At 47.8% G+C, this 21,251-nt stretch overlaps 1 protein-coding gene across 1 annotated transcript in view; it reads right to left on the reverse strand.

Moving 5' to 3' along the window:
• The window catches only part of atat1 (alpha tubulin acetyltransferase 1), a 46,952-nt gene that overhangs the window by 13,560 nt on the left and 12,141 nt on the right, over positions 1 to 21,251 (reverse strand). The window contains exons 4-9 of the mRNA XM_067974002.1: positions 19,398 to 19,455; positions 16,918 to 17,031; positions 14,531 to 14,632; positions 11,687 to 11,732; positions 9,205 to 9,288; positions 6,602 to 6,812 (exon numbers count right to left, since the gene is read on the reverse strand). Of these exons, the coding sequence (XP_067830103.1) occupies positions 6,602 to 6,812; positions 9,205 to 9,288; positions 11,687 to 11,732; positions 14,531 to 14,632; positions 16,918 to 17,031; positions 19,398 to 19,455 (615 nt within the window). The remainder of the gene's footprint in view (positions 1 to 6,601; positions 6,813 to 9,204; positions 9,289 to 11,686; positions 11,733 to 14,530; positions 14,633 to 16,917; positions 17,032 to 19,397; positions 19,456 to 21,251) is intronic.

Consider the following 21,251-nt stretch of genomic DNA (forward strand, 5'->3'; position numbering starts at 1 on the left):
ACCAGGAGTTTCACACCGAGATGCTCGTGAGGGGGGAATTGTTGCCTTTCAACCGCAGAGGTACTGAGCATTTATAGGAGCGACGTCCAGACAGTACACCGAGGACCGTTGGCCAAAATCACGGGTGAGCGGGGTAGGAAAGAAAGAAAGGGAAGAAAAAAAACACGTACCAGTAAGTGGGAGGTCCAATCACCCAGGGGCTTTATTGTAAACATAGAAACTACATCGCAGGGTTTTGCAGTCACTTATTTCTTTACAGGCATGCAGGAACTACCACACACGCACGCACACATCCACAACAGGGTTACTGGGAAAGACAAGGGCCACGTTGAGGGGACACCCAACAGTTACAAATCCCTAACGGTAACATCACAAGCCAAATGCGGCCAGGCCCGATGGAGCACGAGGCAAATCCAAACAGGAGATGAACCGCATCCAGCAGAATTCCCAGGGTTTTCCTGCCCTCCTGAGTAGCTGGCAGATAGCGAGCGTTCCTTACGTCACTCCCCGCGCTCTCCCCTCCCCTTGAAGGGTAACTGCAACCAGCACACTGCAAGATCCTCAATACAAATCGGGGTTATACGGACATACGGAATTGACGGGCAGGAAAAGACCAGGTGGGCCAACAAGCCAGCCCCAGGCGGGGTCTGACTCGCGCAGAGCAAGTTTTCTCCCCTCCCTTCCCGATGGTGGCGACCGACCGGTGCTGGAATGCAGTCCACAGACGCCGGCTGCTCACCGGCACCCGGTGCCGAAGCGGCCATTCAGCACGCCCGAGCAGCAGGTGGATATTTGGCAGTGGAGGCATCACGAAACCAGGCCCGAGTGGCCATTCAGCACACGCGAGCCCCGCAAGTGTCAGGTGGATTTTCGGCAGTGGAGACATCAACAACTGAGCCCCAGTGGCCATTCAGCACGCGTGAGCATCAGGCGGCTATTTGGCAGTGGAGGCATCACCAACCAAGCCCGAGTGGCCATTCAGCATGCTTGAGGCCCTTGAGCATCAGGTGGATATTCGGCAGTGGAGGCATCACCAACCGAGTCCAAGTGGCCATTCAGCATGCGTGAGCATCAGGTGGCTATTCGGCAGTAGAGGCATCTCCATCTGTGTCCAATCCTATCCTCGCATTCACTTTTTAGCCGGGGGGGGGGGGGGGGGTTCAATGAATAATCAGTCCGTGTGGTGAAGGTTCTCCCACAGCGCTGTCAGGGAGGTAGTTCCAGGATTCTGACCCAGCCACGATGAAGGAACGGCGATCTGTTTCCAGGTCGGGATGGTGTGAGACTTGGAGGGGAACGTGCAGGTGGTGTTGTTCCCATGCACCTGCCGCCCTTGTCCTTCTCGGTGGTGCAGGTCGCGGGTTCGGGAGGTGCCGTCGAAGAAACCTCGGTGAGTTGCTGCAGTGCATCCTGTGGATGGTCCACACTGCAGACCCCGGTGGTGAGGGAGTGGGTGTTTAAGGTGGTGGATGAGGTGCCGATCAAGCGGGCTGCTTTGTCCTGGACAAGTGTCGAGCTGCTTGAGTGTTGTTGCAGCTGCACCCATCCGGGCGAGTGGAGAGTATTCCATCACACTCCTGACTTGTGCCTTGAGGGTATTAATCACTATGTGCAGGAGAGCTTCCTGACATCAGTCCTGAGCTTGCCTTTACAGGTTTCTACCAGCGACCTCCTTGTCCTGCAGTCATCTAACCCAAAAGAGATGGCTCCAGAATTGCCTTCTCTATTCCATTTAGTATCTTACATACCTCCATTAAAAGAAAAAGTCCGCTCCATTCCAAGCTGGAGAGGCCTCCAGCCTCAATCACAGAAATGGCTCGACTCTTGACTCAATTAAACCAAGCGGAGAAGAGGAGTTTTAAAAAAAAAATGTTTCAACAGCCAAAATAGATGGGAGTAAGCAAAACTCATGTCAACCAATGCCCGAAGTCACTATAATGCCTGTTACTCCCCTCCGCCTTGCAGGTAAAAGGCAGAGCAGCCCGTCAAGTCAAAGCCGTTTTCTTCAAAAGCACCGCCCGTTAAGAAGTCATTGGGGGAGGGTAGGGTTGCCAACTCTGGTCGGAGACATTCATGGAGGTGTCATCACATGATCTCCTACTGTCAACCGCTCCGCAGCCCCCCTCCCACTGATCACCCGACACGTCAAACAGCCTTTTTTCCGCCCACATCTCATATTTTTATATCAAATTTTTTTATATATATTATATATATATATATATATATATATATATATATATATAAAAAGCACAATTTTTTAATGCCCCTATGATTTTTCTCCCGGGTGCTGGTGTTGCTCGCAGCAGTGCCTTGGAGATTAATCTTTAATTCCTGGAGACTCCAGGGCATTCCTAGAGGGTTGGCAACCCTGGAAGGGAGGGGGGGAGGGGGTAGGCAGCGAGGGAGGGGCAGATTTTCAACTTGTTGCGTGGCCGTAAAGCTGGAATCACGAACTGGCCGCCCGTTACACAAACCGACCAGTTTCCTTTTCCGCTGAAATCAACGGGAAAGGAAAAGAATCCTGCGATTTCTGTAACAGGCGGCCAGCCCACAAGGCAAGTTGAAAATCTACCTGCTGGACGTTTCCGTGACGGAGGTGATCTGCGCGGGCTGGCTGCACGCACCCTACAGGACTCCATTTTCCACCTCCCCACCCCCAGGTTCTGGCTCTGCAATCGGCAGGTGGCGAGAAACCCAAGAACTGAAGGTGCTGTAAATTCAGGTTAACTCACATCTGAGAGAGAAGGACGGGTTGCTGTTTTGGCTGGGACCCTTCAGCAGAACCATCTTCCTCTTTCAGATGCTGACTGACCTGCAAGTCCCGGCATTTTCTGGTTTCATTTCGGTTTCCCAGATTTTCTTTTCGTTTAAATTTCAAGTGCAAACTAGTGGAGAGAGCACCTAAACCTGGTGTGGTCCTAAAGGAGACCTCGACTACCAACGGTCCCTGGACATTCACGACAAGAGCGCACTGGCAAAGAGCCGATCAGGACTGGATTCCTCAGCTGCAAACGAGAAGCTGGAGGAAAGCAGGTTTGGTAAGAACCGTACGACATGCCAGCTTCGAAACAAAACAGGAGAGCAACAAAATCCTGAATTCTGGGACTTCTATAAAAACGTGGGATGTCGAGCTCCTGTTTTTGGAGGAGTGCTAGTCAGTGACCAATCCATTGGCGCCAAATTAAACATCTCTTTAGGCGTCAGCTGTGGCGCAGTGGGTAACAATCTCGCTCTGAGTCAGAAGGTCGTGGCGTGGGTTCGAGTCCCACTAAAGAGACTTGACCACATAACCCAGGCTGACACTCCCAGTGCAGTGCTGAGGGAGTGCTGCACTGTCTGAGGTGCCGTCTTTTCAATGAGACGTTAAACTGAGATCCCGTCTGCCCTCTCAGGTGAACGTAAAAGATCCAGTGGCACTTTTTCAAAGAGGGGTATGAGAGTTCTCCCCGGTGCCCTGGCCAATATTTATCCCTCAAACCAACATCACTAAAACACATTATCTGGTCATTATCTCATTGCCGTTTGTGGGACCTTACTGTACACAAATTGGCTGTTGCGTTTCCTACATTACAACAGTGACCACACTTCAAAAAAGGTACTTAACTGGCTGTAAAGCGCTTTGGGACGTCCTGAGGTCGTGAAAGGCGTTATATGAGTGAGAGTTCTTTCTTTATCTCTATCCTGACCATGTGGAGAAACGGGAACTTTGTGAATTTTGAATACTAGGTTCTATACATCACCCCCTTACACACAAAATACTTTCGAGAGTCAAAATATGGTGACATCAGGCAAGGTGCTGATGACCCCCAATGATATTAAAGGAAAATGTCCAGCGCATGCACATTAACTGAACGTCTGTGGTCACGACACGAGTGAGGTTGCAGATAATAATCTGATGATCCCATGTGTGATATCAACTGTCCCCTACCCACTACGATACATCTTACTGCATCTGGGTGGTCTGTCCAGGCTTCCATTGTTTTTTGATGTTGCACATAATGATTCTGATGATCCCAAAAAAAAAATCACTTGATAATAAACACTTATTGCACTGTCCCTGCTGTTCACTGGAAGTGTGATAGTGCAAGCGTTTTTTTGTATAAAGCAAAACAATGCAATAAAATACAATAATGGTGGAAGGGGGGGAATTCCACACTCATTCATTCACAAAAACTGCTTTGCCCCTTAACCAAATTGTCTTCCATTTTTAAAAGTCATAATTTCGAACGAGTTAATCACCATCAGTGGCTGTCGGTTTAGGAGCCCATATTCTACATTTTTTTGGACCCAAGATCAGTAGCAGCCCTTTTGTTCACAAGGACATCGATCGTGCAATAGTTGCTCCGTTTTGGAACTGCTGCCGCAAACCTGATGTCTCCATAGAAACTATTTGAAATCAGTTTTTTTTTTTAAATTAAAAACATCCCCCCCCCCCCAACGCTCTCCAGAAGGTGTTGACTCAGAGTACAGTTACACGGGTGCTTGTCTCCCCCCAGTGTCCAAGTGGCCATTCTCCACGCAGGAGCCAAGACGTTGAGTGCCGGCAGACTATTCGACTGCAGAGCTATCACAGAGGAGCCCAATTCTCTGCACCCTCACGTGTACAGCCGGAGTCACTGAACAGCGATCAGGTGGCGGGATCCTGGCCAATTCCCACCCCCACTTAATCCAGGGACACCGAGTCCAATTGCAGCACCCGTGCTGCTGTCCCAGTCGAGATCAGCACAGAGACTGAACATGGAGCATTTCCAGTTTGTGTGGTTAACAGACCTCCTGGTCAATGGGACAGCTGTAGGCTACTAGTTTACAAAATTACGAACTTTAAAATGGCCAAGTGATTATGGGGAAGCAGCGATTTTAGCATTTATCCGCAGAGAGGTACCAGAATACATCAACAGCACGGCTTTTAAAAAAGAATCAGAATCGAGTAAAAAAAAATATCCAAGAGATCTGTAAAAAATAAATTAACACAGTTGCCTTTCTTACAGGTAAAAAAAGGTTTCAATCAAATTCATTTAATAAATGGAGATGTTGGACGTCGCTGGGATACTACGGGAACAGGAGGGATCAGACATCAGGGGGATGTCACTGAAAAGAAAGTTGTGAGCGAGTGAGGGAGCTGGGAAGGAAGGAAGGAAGGAGACAGAGACAGAAAACCAGAGAACTTAAAGAGCAGGCATTGTAATGGAGGTCCAGAACCCAGAATAGATATATATATGCATCAGATTGATCACACACACATACACACACACACACAAAGACAGACCAATCGAGAAAACTATCAGCTCCAGATAAATCATCCTGATCCAAACCTTTTCCCATTCACTCACGCTGCACAGGATCAACTCCCTTTGTATTCGCTCACATTGGGCATAACCAATGAGCCCAACCCCTTCCCATTCACGCCTACTGTACAGATCCCTTCAAATTCACACATTGTACAGATCCCAATCGAACCTTTTGAATATATCCCCCACAACACCCCCCCACCAACCTTTTCTCACTCACGCCCACTGTACACAATCCCAACACACCTTCCCATTTACTCTCCATGACCAAGACCGCCTACTTCCACCTCCGTCATATCGCCTGTCTCCGCCCCACCTCAGCTCATCTGCTGCTGAAACCTTCATCCATGCCTTTGTTACCTCTACACTGGATTATTCCAATGCTCTCTTGGCCGACCTCTCACCTTGCACCCTCCGTAAACTTGAGCTCATTCAACACTTTGCTGTCCGTATCCGAACTCACACCAAGTCCCGTTCACCCATCACCCCCATGCTCACTGACCCACGGTCCAGGAACGGCTCAATTTTAAAATTCCGATCCTTGTTTTCAAATCCCTCCTTAGCTTCGCTCCTCCCTATCTTTGAACCTCCTCCAGCCCTACAACCTACCGAGATCTCTGTGCCTCTCCAATTCTGGCCTCTTGCGCATCCTCAATTTCCTTCACCCCTCCATTGGCGGCCGTGCCTTCGGCCGTCTAGGCCCTAAGCTCTGGAATTCCCTCCCTAAACCTCTCTGTCTCTCTAACTCTCTCCTCCTTTAAGACGCTTCTTAAAACCTACCTCTTTGACCCAGCTTTTGGTCACCTGGCCCAATATCTCCTTATGTGGCTCGGAGTCAAATTTTGTTTGATAATCGCTCCTGTGAAGCGCCTTGGGACATTTTTACTACGTTAAAAGCACTATATAAATGCAAGTTGTTGTTGTTGTTTACAACTGATGCCAACTAAATTAACTTTGATTCAGGGGAGCAGTTAAAGTTTGTGTTCGTCTTGTGGGGGGGTCTCTTAAAATTGTACGATTGACTTGTTCAAGCAATTGGAACTTCCTGCGCTTGTTCTTTTGATTGATTCCAATGTCTTTGAACAGATTTCAAAAATCCCTATTCTGTTCTGAGTGCAATAGAAACGGGGGTAGGGGCACTAGGCAGCTCCCCCCAGGCGTGTCAGCCCAAAAATGCTCAAACTCTTTCCCCCCTCCCCCAAAACGCCTGTCCTCCCGAGTACACTCACCCTCCCCTGCCCCACACACGCTCCAATACTCAATCGAGCCCACACACCTGCTGCGTCCAAACAGATTTCACTATCTTCTCTCACCTGGTTCTCCTCCTTTGGGCTGTGGGGTCGTCAGTCTCCCTCGCGCCGTTCAGTACCCGAGGATGCACCACTCGGACGTGTCGCAGTGCCTCCTGTTGGCCGAGCAGGGGTCGGCCTTGTTGCCGATGGGGGCTGCAGCCCAGGCTGTTTGAGCGAGTCAGAGAGGGCGACTGGTTGAAGGGCCAGGGAAGCTCCTGATCTTCAGGGGCGCCTGTCACAGACAGCAAGCTGCAGTAAGTCAACTAAACTTTCAACAGAGTAGATGGGGAGAAACTGTTTTCCACTGGCAGGAGGGTCGGTAGCCAGAGGACGTGGATTTAAGATAATTGGCAAAAGAACCAGAGGGGGAGGTGAGGGGAATTTGTTTACGCGGCAAGTTGATATGATCTGGAATGCGCTGCCTGAAAGGGCGGTGGAAGCAGATTCAATAATAACATTAAAAAAGGGAATTGGATAAATACTTGAAAAGGAAAAATTTGCAGGGCTATGGGGAAAGCGCAGGGGAGTGGGATTAATTGGATAGCTCTTTCAAAGAGACGACACAGGCATGGATGGGCCGAATGGATTCCTTCTGTACTTTAAGATTCTATAAACTATTTAACATTTCTGTTAAGCCAGTGACATTCGCAAGCTTCTTGACAGCAACTCTGATTGGTTTCTTCCTGAGCCACACTCAGGAATACTGCACCGTGGGAGTGATGGACACAGCTCTTCACCTTCCAGCTCCCGCAAAGTGAGTTCATCTTTCACCTGCCACCTGGACAGCTTTGGATTTATGTGGCGCTATTATACGATCGCTCAAAAGTTTCACATGTAATGCAGAGACTCAGCGACACGACACAGCTATTAAATCAACGACCAGATAATCTGTCTTGTGAGGTGCAGGCTGAGGGAAGAGGTGATTAAACCAATCGATCTACCAGTGGCAAAACAACACTTCCCAGACACTGGCCTGTCTCAGTGACTCAAACCAGTCAAATTACAGAATAAGAGAGCAGTTACCATCCCACACAGTAATGGAGTAAGGGAACATTACTATCCTACACAGTAATGGAGTAAGGGAACATTACTATCCCACACAGTAATGGAGTAAGGGAACATTACTATCCTACACAGTAATGGAGTAAGGGAACATTACTATCCCACACAGTAATGGAGTAAGGGAACATTACTATCCTACACAGTAATGGAGTAAGGGAACATTACTATCCTACACAGTAATGGAGTAAGGGAACATTACCATCCCACACAGTAATGGAGTAAGGGAACATTACTATCCTACACAGTAATGGAGTAAGGGAACATTACTATCCCACACAGTAATGGAGTAAGGGAACATTACTATCCTACACAGTAATGGAGTAAGGGAACATTACTATCCCACACAGTAATGGAGTAAGGGAACATTACTATCCTACACAGTAATGGAGTAAGGGAACATTACTATCCTACACAGTAATGGAGTAAGGGAACATTACCATCCCACACAGTAATGGAGTAAGGGAACATTACCATCCCACACAGTAATGGAGTAAGGGAACATTACTATCCCACACAGTAATGGAGTAAGGGAACATTACTATCCCACACAGTAATGGAGTAAGGGAACATTACTATCCTACACAGTAATGGAGTAAGGGAACATTACTATCCCACACAGTAATGGAGTAAGGGAACATTACTATCCTACACAGTAATGGAGTAAGGGAACATTACTATCCCACACAGTAATGGAGTAAGGGAACATTACTATCCTACACAGTAATGGAGTAAGGGAACATTACTATCCCACACAGTAATGGAGTAAGGGAACATTACTATCCCACACAGTAATGGAGTAAGGGAACATTACTATCCCACACAGTAATGGAGTAAGGGAACATTACTATCCTACACAGTAATGGAGTAAGGGAACATTACCATCCCACACAGTAATGGAGTAAGGGAACATTACTATCCCACACAGTAATGGAGTAAGGGAACATTACCATCCCACACAGTAATGGAGTAAGGGAACAATTACTATCCCACACAGTAATGGAGTAAGGGAACAATTACTATCCCACACAGTAATGGAGTAAGGGAACATTACCATCCCACACAGTAATGGAGTAAGGGAACAATTACTATCCCACACAGTAATGGAGTAAGGGAACATTACCATCCCACACAGTAATGGAGTAAGGGAACATTACCATTCCACACAGTAATGGAGTAAGGGAACATTACCATCCCACACAGTAATGGAGTAAGGGAACATTACCATCCCACACAGTAATGGAGTAAGGGAACATTACCATCCCACACAGTAATGGAGTAAGGGAACATTACCATCCCACACAGTAATGGAGTAAGGGAACATTACTATCCCACACAGTAATGGAGTAAGGGAACATTACCATCCCACACAGTAATGGAGTAAGGGAACATTACTATCCCACACAGTAATGGAGTAAGGGAACATTACCATCCCACACAGTAATGGAGTAAGGGAACATTACTATCCCACACAGTAATGGAGTAAGGGAACATTACTATCCCACACAGTAATGGAGTAAGCGATCTGTTACCATTCCAGAGACATGGAATGAGGGATTACTGACCATCCCGCACAGTGATGGAGTACGGTTTAATATCCTGTTCCTCCTTCTTCGGGATGATCCTGTGAATCAGCCTCCCACCACGCGCTACATCATGGAGTAAACAGAAAGAGCAGTGAGAATACAAAACTAGAAGGAATTCAAAAAGCAAAAGACTTGGATCCACATTGCACCTCAAACCACTTCACGTATAATTATTTTGAACTACTTTGAAGTGCATTCTCTACTGTTACCTCGACTAATACGACAGCCAGTTTGCACCGAACAGTATCCTCAGACAGCAATGGGAATGAACGACCAGCTAAACGGTCTTCATTGATGTCAGTGAGGGAGAAATGTTAGGCTCGGACACCGGGAGAACTCCTCTGAACAAACGTCATGGGATTTTCAACATCTAACCTGGATTAGTGGAGCAGGCACCTGGGTTTAAAGGAGGTTGGAGCACTCTTTCAGAGCCGCAACGGAGCATCGGCCTGGATCACGTGCTCAACTCCTGGAGTGGGAGCTTGAATCCACAACCACCTGACTCAAGAGGCGGAAATGCTACCAACCGAGCCAAGCTGGCACGCTCAGCAGGCTCGCGGGACTTGAAGCCGCCATCAACCTCTCGTCAAGCATTTGGTCCCTTTCACCCTTTGAGTCCCCCTGCATCACATACCCACCCTGAACAGGAATGTGGGGTCCTCATTCAAGGCCTCCTCTCAATGCTCCAGTCCTCATCATACAGTGCAGAAAGAGGCCATTCGGCCCGTCGTGCCTGTGCCGACTCTTTGAAAGAGCTATCCAATTAGTCCCACTCCCCCTGCTCTTTCCCCATAGCCCTGCAAATTTTTCCCCTTCAAGTATTTATCCAATTCCCCTTTTGAAAGTTACTATTGAATCTGCTTCCACTGCCCTTTCAGTGAATTCCAGATCATAACAACTCGCTGCCTGAAAAAAAAATTCTCCTCATTTCCCTTCTGGTTCTTTTGCTAATTATCTTAAATCTGTGTCCTCTGGTTACTGACCCTCCTGCCACTGGAAATAGTTCCTCCACATTTACTCTTATCAAAACCCTTCATTATCAGGCAGCACTTACTCTATTGCGCCACCCCCCCCCCAACTCTGTGGGCACTGCCGGGCCTTTGCCCCTTGTTGGAGGTTTGCAGGCACAGCCCGACCATTCCACAACTCAAGAGTGTACACCCTGTAATATACTGCCGTGCTACATAGAACGTACAGCACAGAAACAGGCCATTCGGCCCAACTATTTCTATGCCGGCATATACGCTCCACACGAGCCTCCTCCCACCCCTACTTCATCTAACCCTATCAGCATATCCTTCTGTTCCGTTCTCCCTCATGTACTCATCAAGCTTCCCCTTTAACTGCATCTATTCTATTCAACTCAACTACACTTTGTGGTAGCGAGTTCCACATTCTAACCACTCTCTGGGTAAAGAAGTGTCTCCCGAATTCCCGATTGGATTTACCAGTGACCATCTGCAAAAGCGATTTCAGGACAGCCTGCCGCTGTCGAAATTAGTCATCACTTTCACTTGGATTAGGTGACGTACCCGCTAGAGGTACGGAAACCGGGAACACTTAGAGTGGGACTGGAGAACAGGCGGCTCGGGGGAGAGGTTATAGCAGCGCTTGAGATTCTAAGGGATGCGGATGAACTGAACCCTAATAGCACGTTTGACACGATTACAAACTCTCCAAGGGTCGTGGATTCAAAGTCAGATAAGGGGGAAAGCGAGCAGAAGGTTTAGATGCAGCTACTTGACATAAAGTGCAGTGTATAAAAGAAACAGGTGCCCAGCTGAAGCAATAGAGGCAGATAGTGTCAGCAAATCGAACAGGGAGCTAGATAAAGAAAGAACTTGCATTTATATAGTGCCTTTTACGACCCCGGGACATCCCAAAGAGCCAAGGAAGTACTTTTGAAGTGTAGTCATTGTTGTAATGTAGGAAACGTAGCAGCCAATTTGCGCACAGCAACGTGATAATGATCAGATAATCTATTTTAGTGATGTTGGTTGAGGGGTAAATATTGGCCAGGACACCGGGGAGAACTCCCCTGCTCTTCTTCAAAATAGTGGCCGCGGGATCTTTTACATTCATCTGAGAGAGCAGACAGGGCCTCGGTTTAAAGTCTCATCCGAAAGACGGGACCTCCTGCGGTGCAGCGCATTCTCAGTGTTGCACTGGGGGAATCAGTCTAGATTTTGTGCTCAAGCATCCGCAACGGGACTTGAATCCGCAACCTTCTGACTCAGAGGCGGGAGTGCTACTCACTAAGCCGCGGCTGAGAGTTTGGCGGAGAATGGGACTGAGAGGTGTAAGGGAAAGTGGTGTTGAACTTTGGGGTAGATCAGAGACCACTACAGTCTCTTCCCGTCTGGTATATTCCTACGTTACGCTACTAATTAACGAACATGACACGGACGTGGAAACAGAAGCCAATGTTAAATATTACCCCTTTTTTAGCAACTGGACTTACTCTGTCTGTCCCGGAAGAAACTTTCGAACACCACAAAGTTGTTAACCTGAAACGGGAGAGACACAAAGAAATTGCACCCCATTAGTTAATCCTCCGAGTGCTGATAGGGATTCTGCAGCCGCCCACATACAACAACCACCTGCATCTATACAGCACCTTTAACGTAGTAAAACGCCCCAAGGCGCTTCACAGGAGCGATTATCAAACAAAAATTTGACACCGAGCCACCTAAGGAGATATTGGGGCAGGTGACCAAATGCTTGGCCAGAAGCATCTTAAAGGAGGAGAGAGGGGGAGAGAGACAGAGAGATTTAGGGAGGGAATTCCAGAGTCTAGGGCTTAGACAGCTGAAGGCACGGCTGCCAATGGTGCAGCGATGAAAATCGGGTATGCGCAAGAGGCCAGAATTGGAAGAATGCAGAGATCTCGGGGGGGCTGGAGGAGATTACAGAGATAGGGAGGGGCGAGGCCATAGAGTGATTTGATGAGAATTTTAAAAATCGAGGCACTGCCGGACGGGAGCCAATGTAGGTCAGTGAGCACAGTGTTGATGGATGAATGATATTTGGTGTGAGTTAGGATACACACATGTAAGCTTCCCTTCTGCATTGCTGCACTATGATGACCGGGCTCAGAATCCTCTCACAGATAAATGAACCACTCACTGTGGTCCTGAGCCATGTAAACCAGGAAGATCCCAATCCCGAGTCTGTGCTGAGGTAGTTAATCTCGCTACGGTAGTTGTGGGGAGTTGATCCCAATGTTCCTAGGCTTCTTCTTTGGGAGGGGGATAGGGGAGGCAAAAAGGAAAAGTCAGACATAGCTGCCAATCCTGATCGCTACCCAGAATCCTTGCTGCAATATGAGCAAGTGTGGGCGTCTCACGAAGACCGCACCAAGTTCAACTGTGACGCCCCACAATTTTTTTTCATCTTTTGGGGTTTATTTTAGCTCCCAGGCTTAAAAAGGCCACAATCTGAGCCTCTCAGCATGAAACAAATAATAAAAGCAAAAGCAAAAGCAAAATACTGCGGATGCTGGAAATCTGAAATAAAAACAGAAAATGCTGGAAAACACTCATCGGGTCAGGCAGCATCTGTGGAGACAGAAACAAGGTTAACGTTTCAGGTCGAAGACCTTTCATCAGAACTAAAAGTAGTTAGAGATTTTTTTTTACAACTTTTAAGCAATTACAGAGCCAGGGAAAAGGGGAGCGGGAAGGAGGGGGGGGGGCCGGAAAAGGGGGGCCGGAAAAGAACAAAGGGGCAAAGGTCTGTGATTGGGTGGAGAGCAGGAGCGATTAAACGAGAAAAGTGATGGTGCAGGGCAAAAGGAGATGGTAATGGGACAAGTAGAAGTTGGATCCAGAGAAGCAGAGGGGGAAGGAAGCACGGAAAATCTGGCAAAGAGAAGAAGGCTCCTGTGGCCCAGGAATATGGTGGGAAAAAGGCAGGTAGACCCCCGGGAGGGGTGTGGGGGACCGGCCCCCGGCCATGTACAATAGCGGATCCCCATCCCAAGCACCACCTCTATTGGTGCATATTCAGAAATGTTGCTGCGGAGACGGCTTTGGGATCTGACCGGTGGAAATTCTAGGATGAGATTGGTCTGTAATCTGATTTCACAGCACGGAAACAGGCCATTCGGCCCAACGGGTCCATGCCAGTGTTTATGCTCCACACGAGCCTCCTCCTTCCCTACCTCATCTAACCTGAACAGCATATCCTTCTATTCCTTTCTCCACCGTGTGCTTATCAAGTTTCCCCTTTGTCGAAGAGACTACAATGACACTACATTCACACAGACAGAAGATTTCTAATACTGCAGATATACTTGGATGAGGATTCACTTCTCTTGGTGGCAATAGAGCTGATCTAACCTTTCCTCAAAACTCTTCCTCCTTCACACTTGGGATCGGTCTTGTTCGCCTTGTCTCAAAGAATTACCAGCTTGGTTTTAGTCCCCATTGAAGATGGAACCTCGGGGTACCTGAATCCCTTGAGAAGCAGCGCAGGCTCAGGATTGGGATCTTCCTGGTGTCAGGATTCGAGCTGCCTGGGCCTTTCCCACGAGTAATGGTACCGATGGTGACGATACCGGATTCTTTTACCCTTAGTCTGGTTCAGCAAAAACTGAATCAAATACACTTGAAAGTTCAACACAATTTTATTAACTGCAGCTGACCTTATTCTATAGAATCGATTTCAACTCTTGACAGAGTCTGGTCAATCTCATAGAACAGGCAAAGTTACATAGGCAGATCCACACAGTTATACATTTTCAGAGTGGGGAGGGACATGATTAGCAAGGGGTTAAAACCAATCATAAGCTGAGTCTATGCAAGCCATACTAACTGACATAATGACCGACCACTCACAGGTGATACCTGTTCATGCGTAGGTCAAAGGAAAGGGAGTCTCGCTTATCTCTGGCCTGGGATGTTTTTCGACCTTGTCCGAAATAAGGATCCATTCATTAGGTAGCTGCAAAACAACACTCCCTATACCTCCCTACCCCAGAATTCAGCTCTATCATATCTCTTCGCTTGATTAATCATAAAGCATGCTTTTTCATAAAGAAAATTAATAACATAAACAAATGATCAAAGAAAAGCTCATTGTTCTAATTCTAGCTAGCAAAATGGGCTACTTATATTAACCCCTGGTTTACCACACTGCCATTTTGCTATGGAGGTATCTTACTGAACTACTGAAAGCTTACTACATATGCATTTTCATTAGAGGGGCACCTCGTAGGTATTCTCAATGGAATTCAAGGAACAACAGCCCCACTTACGAGAGGGACGGTGATAATGTCAAATGGCGGAATTGCAGCTTTGCTTACCTGAGGAATTGTGGCTGCCAGGCCGTAGTGTTTCCTGAGGAAGCAGAGGAACTTGCTGGAGGGACGATCGATAGCCAGATGCTGAGGCTTTATTCCTTCGTACTGCAGCAAACAAACATATAGGTTGAATTTTTTTTTCCTCAGGGATGGTCTCACCCCTCCCTATTTCTGTCACCTCCTCTGGCCCTACAACTCTCCGAGATCTCTGTGCGCCTCCAATTCTGGTCTCTTGCGCATTCCCAATTTTCAGCACTCCACCATTGGCGGCCGTGCCTTCAGCCGCCTAGGCCCTAAACTCTGGGATTCCCTCCCAAAACCTCTCCACCTTTAAGACGTTCCTTAAAGCCTACCTCTGACCAAGCCCGTTAAAATATATCTCTCTATGTGGTCCAGTGTCAAATTTTGTCTGACAATCGCTCCTGTGAAGCGCCTTGGGATGTATTATGTTAAAGGCGCTATATAAATGCAAGCTGTTGTTAACATATATATTAATGACTTGAACTTGGGTGTACAGGATACAATTTCAAAATTTGTGGATAACACAAAACTTGGAAATGTAGTGAACAGTGAGGAGGATAGTAATAGACTTCAACAGGATACAGACAGGCTGGTGGCACGGGCGGACATGTGGCAGATGAAATTTAATGCAGAAAAATGCGAGGTGATACATTTCGGTAGGAAGAATGAGAAGAGGCAATATAAACTGAAGGGCACAATTCTAAAAGGGGTACAGGAACAGATCTGGGGGTATATGTGCACAAATTGTTGAAGGTGGCAGGGCAGGTTGAGAAAGTGGTTAAAAAAGCATGCATGATCCTGGGCTTTATAAATAGGGGCACAGAGTACAAAAGCAAGTAAGTTATGTTGAACCTTTATAAAACACCGGTTCGGCCACAACTGGAGTATTGTGTCCAGTTCTGGGCACCGCACTTTAGGAAAGATGTGAAGGCCTTAGAGAGGGTGCAGAAGAGATTCACTAGAATGATTCCAGGGATGAGGGACTTTAGTTACGGGGATAGACTGGAGAAGCTGGGGTTGTTCTCCTTGGAACAGAGACAGTTGAGAAGAGATTTGATAGAGGTGTTCAAAACCATGAAGGGTCTAGACAGAGTAGATAGAGAGAAACTGTTCCCATTGGCGGAAGGGTCAAGAACCAGAGGACGTAGATTTGAGGTGATTGGCAAAAGAACCAAAGGTGACATGAGGAAAAACCTTTTTTTAAACACAGCGAGTGGTTAGGATCTGGAATGCACTGCCCGATTGAACCTGCCTGCAGATTCATTCGTGGCCTTCAAAAGGGAACTGGATAAGTTCTTGAAAGAAATATTCTGTTGTTGTAGGGATACTTTCTTCAAAATAACATTATCAGAGATTTTTAAAAAAGCAAAAACAGGGGAAAGCTGAAATAAAAGGAGGGGCCGCTGGAAAGATGCAGCAGGTCAGTCAGCACCCGAGAGAGGAAAATAAAAAAAAAGGAGACAGGTTAACATCTTGGGCAGGACCCACTGTCAGGACTGTTTGAACAAGGGGATCACACCCAGAACATTAAGCTGTCTTTTCTCTTTTAAAACTCATCTTCTCTAATTGAGTTTAGCAGAGTCAGACTTGAGCCATTTCTGCGACTGAGGCTGGAAATCTCATCAGCTTGGAATGGAGGTGATTTAGGAGGGGAATTTTTTCTTTCAATGCAGGTGTGTAAAAAAGCGCATTTCACAACCTCAAAATGTCCCAAAGCGCTTTACAGCCAATGAAGAACTTTTGAAGTGTAGTCACTGTTGTAATGTAGGGAAACACGGCAGCCAATTTGCACACAGCGATGTGATAATGACCAGATTAAGTGTTTTTTTTTTAAATGATGTTGGTTGAGGGATAAAGAGTGGCCAGGGGAGTACTCCCCTGCTCTTCTTCCAACATAGTGCTGAGGGGGATCTTTTACTTCCACCTGAGAGGGCAGACGGGGGCCTCGGTTTAACATCTCGTCCGAAAGACGGCACCTCCGATAGTGCAGCACTCCCTCGGCACTTCACTGGGAGCGTCAGCCCAGATTATGTGCTCAAGTCTCTGGAGTGGGACTTGAACCCACGACCTTCTGACTTGGAGGGGAGTGCGCTATCACTGAGCCAAGGCCGACACCTAGTTAGAAGGTAAAGAACGGTGAACCATTTCACCACCCGAGCACAGTCTGTACCCTTGGCTGCACTGAGACTTACTTGAGGGCAAAGTTCTTACGTAACCAGTTCGGAAGTGACCGCACTCTAGATAGATATTATCCAAAGGTTCCAAACAATGGCCTTGAGTTTTGAGTTAAGTACCTGCATTACAGGCCTGTCCAACACCTATCTCAAAAAAAAAATCCCATCATTGGCAGTTGCAGCTTCAGTCGGTACCTGAATCATGTAGTCAAACAGCTCCTTCCCGTAACCGTGTCGTTGTAGTGACAAGTGCACATAGAAGTCCAGCACGCACAGGGGTTCCATCTCGTTGTGCGCACCTCGGCCATCCTAGAGATCCAGGGGACAAAGAACAAGCTGTGGGGTTACAGAGCAACAAAGCGGGTGCAGGGTTTGCACAGGGCAGTGGTGACAAAGCGTCAAATTCAACACCCTCCCATCCAGAGAACGAACTGCAAAAGTCAGTGACTGTCTGGGTGATGATCGGGGAGATAAATCAGCACCTGTCCTGAGTCCACGTTGGGGGTGGTGGGGGGGGGGGGGGGGGGGGGGGGGGAGGGAATGAACCTCAAAAATCACCAACTACCAAGGTATCAGCTTGGCTCAGTGGTAGAACTCTTCCTGTGGCTTCAAGCCTTCTGCAGCGACTCTGCACATAATCTAGACTGGCGTTTCAATGCGGTGCTGTGGGAGTGCGGTGTCTTTTGAATGAGAAGTTCTGCCTGTTCAGCTGGAGGTAAACGATCTCCTGGCACGATCTGAAGAGGACCAGGGGAGTTCGCCTGATGTCCTCGCCAATATTCATTCCTCAACTAACGTCATCAAAACAATTAGTGAACAGAAATCCTGAAACATGTCATATCCCTCCCTCCCTCTGTTCTCCGCCCCCCATCCAAACTCCAGGGAAGGTCCTTCACACACAAGACCTACAGCTCCACCACCACGACTGCCTATTCTCCTAGACTTATCTGAAGAAGATTAGCCTTTAACTCAAGGGGGCTGGAATACAAAAAGGAGGAAATTAGATAGGCTCTGTACAACTGAAGCATAGAATACTGCACTCAGTTCTGGGCACTGCACCTCAGGAAGGATATATTGGCTTTGGACTGGGTACAGTGCAGGTTTATCAGAACATGGCCCCTTACGTGGCTCGGTATCAAATTTCGTTTGATAATAAGAACATAAGAAATAGGAGCAGGAGTAGGCCAATCGGCCCCTCGAGCCTGCTCCGCCATTCAATAAGATCATGGCTGATCTGGTCCTAACCTCAAATCTAAAATCATGTCCAATTTCCTGCCCGCTCCCCGTAACCCCTAATTCCCTTTACTTCTAGGAAACTGTCTATTTCTGTTTTAAATTTATAATCGCTCCTGTGAAGTGTCTTGGGACGTTTTACTCTGCTAAAGGCTCCATATAAACGCAAGTTGTTGTGGTTTGCTTCTCTCCTGAAGGTGTCGACGCTGGTTAGCATCGGTCCCACTGCCATCACCCAGTACCTCACCCAAATGGCCGTCTTTCATACGGGAGCCCAAGCAGTGAAAGGAGACAGGCTATTCAACTGACAGAGGCATCACAGTTGAGCCTAATTCCGTCCTCTCCCGGCTCCACACACATGCCTACTTCCAGCAGGGATCACTGGGTAACAATCAGGGGTGGTCAATTTCCACCTCCATGGCCCGAGGGTGCTGAGGCCAATTGAGACATTCCACGCAACACCTTGGCTGAGATCAGCTAAGCAGAGCACAGACCCGGAACTGAACCCGTAAAACTTTAATCCCGAATCTCAAATTTCAGGGCTGTTGGGGGGGGGGGGGCGGTGGCAGGGAGGGAACAAAAAAACCTTCCGCAAAGCCGCTTCGTCTTTAGGACATGGAACGCATAGTGTTAAAGGGTCTGCGTGTTTCAGTCCAGAAAGGCTCTTCGGTCGAGCCCTGTCCTCAACTATTTGCAAATTTGATGAGAAATTCATTCTACTACAGTTACAAGAAACAGAGTGGCTTAATTGTTCACACTGATGCTAGTCCTCCTCTGGTCAAAAGATAAAGAACCTTGGATAGTTGAACACGTGAAGGGGAGCACACTGCAGGGCTATGGGGAAAGAGCAGGGGAGTGGGGATTAATTGGATAGCTCTTTCAAAGAGCCAGCACAGGCCCAATGGGCCGAATGGCCTCCAGCTATGCTGTAAGATTCTATGAATTACCAAGAGCTTTGTTACTGCATCATACTTTATTCCACGTTTAGAGTAGACACAGAATGCTCAATTGTAATCTTTTGAACATAACATTCTGGGCGTAGGAGGAGAGAGGCAGACAGACATGGAATGTACCATGTTTGTGTGAGAGGGAGAGGTGCAGAATACCCCATACTTGTGACATGGGGGTGGGGAAGAAATACTTGGCATGTATGAAGGAGATAAACAGAGACAAAAACACAGAGAGGGCAGAGTTTATAGGCACGTGTGTGCACGTGGAGCTGCACCATATTATACAATAGATCTAGACTCACCACTGCCTCGTCAGGTTACCACTGGTGCACTATGTTAGTGGGTCCAGGGTGGTAATCTCTTCCATTTTGACCTACAAGGTCAAGTGATGAGACAACCTGGAGATCCCGCACCACTAACAGCCGCTCACCAGGCTCAGCAGGTCTCGTGTAGGCTTTCGTTAAAGAGCAAGCAGGAACACTCAACACTCACCAGCACAAAGAGGTTTTTGTGGCCGACCTTCAGGAAACCAATGGCGGCCCCCTTCCCGCTGCGGAGAGAGCACATCGGGTCACAGTCAAGCACTTGCTCAAGAGAGATGAAAAGGATTACGTATTAGCTCATGATATGGCCCCTGGGACCACATTCTCCCCCCCCCCCCCCCCACCTCCCCCCACTTTACCTTCGCCCCTCGGCAATCCAGCTGTAACACATTGTCTCTGCCTGGCTGTGGGGAGCAGCAGAGCTGGGATTCCACACCCCCTCCTTCACCCAGGAGTAAGAGAACGCCATTAGAAGAGGCTATCCCAGCACGCTTAGAGCAAGCCCGTTGCAAACTATAGAAGCAGGAGTTCTAAGGGAACCACTGTCCCGGTAACTTTAATTTTCGTTTCCTCGCTGGGAATTGAAAAAAAAAAAAATCACAGAGATCATTGGAGATGAGGAAGGCCATTTGGTCCATATTAGTTCATCCATCCAGAATGACTCAAAATTCCCCCAGTGAAGCATCCTTAAATGATTCCAGGGTTTCACCACCACTACTTTATCCAGAAGATATTAGTCCTAAATTTGCCTTTCACTAGTTTGAACCCACGGTCCTTCAGAATCATAGAATGATACAGCACAGAAGGAGGCCATTCGGCCCTTCGTGCCTGTGCCAGCAACGTCCTTCTCTCGCAATTTAATTTGAACTAACTATTCAGATTTACCTTTACCATTCCTCTTGTACACCTCCTAAAGACCACCTCTCAGACACCTCCTTTCTAGGCCGGAAAGCCCAAATCCCTCCAGTCTTTCCTCATTACTCAGACTTTTGACACTACAGGGGGTGGGGGGGGGGGGGGGATTTTAATCTAACCCACCTGGCGGGAAACTGATGGGATCGGGTGCAACGCTGGTTTTACACCCCGCCCCGATTTTATTCTCCGTCGAAGTCAATATTGAGCGGGGTGTAAAACCAGCGTTGCACCCGATCCCATCAGTTTCCCGACGGGCGGGTTAGGTTAAAATTGCCCCCCAAGGACTGATCCTCATGGTTCTTTTTTGCACTGCCCTCAGCATCCGAATGTCTTCCCCGTACCTCGATGACCATAACTGGACATAGTACTCAACGTGTGGTCTGACCAGAGCACTGTACGGTTAAATCTTGACTTCCTCTGACTTGCACTCCCACTGCTTTGGCTATGTAGTTCGACACTCTATGGGCTTTGTTGAACGCTGCTCTGCATTGGTTGGACATGTCGTGCATCGAGTTTGCTAAGATTCCGAGGTCTCTTTCAACCACGGAGTCATGTCTGATCACTCCATGGTGCAGGACACTGCAGCATTCCTGAGTGGTTCTCCAGCACGACATTCTAGACCTTGACACAAAAACTTAGCACAAAAAATATTGAATTATTTGTTGAACAGTGGAAACAGAGGCTTGGATGTTCAACATAAATTTTAGCTACAGATACTACGGTCAATGTTCCTGAAGAATTACAGAACCCATTTATTTACAGCCTGTGCCCACACAAAGCAGAAGGTCTCAGCTTACACTCCCAGGCTGCACTGAGACTGGGGATGCAGTTGGGTTGCTGCAACTGGCCCCAGTGCTTGTGGGCAACAGAGGGGCAAAAAACAAAAATCAGCCAGGCTTCCTGCTTTTGGAAGAGTGTGCGCGAGGCCAGAGAGCGAGGGCGCGCGCGCATGGCGCGAGAGTGAGGGCGTCCACATGTGTGCGAGAATGAGTGAGTGCGTGCATGCATACATGTCAAAGAGGACAGGATCAGCCTTGGCCGTGATGCCCCACATAGCAAACTATTCTAATGACTTTGCCTGTCACGGCTCATAGGGTGACATGCCTGT

Source organism: Heptranchias perlo, chromosome 39 (genome assembly GCF_035084215.1).
Source record: "Heptranchias perlo isolate sHepPer1 chromosome 39, sHepPer1.hap1, whole genome shotgun sequence".
Classification (NCBI taxonomy): domain Eukaryota; kingdom Metazoa; phylum Chordata; class Chondrichthyes; order Hexanchiformes; family Hexanchidae; genus Heptranchias; species Heptranchias perlo.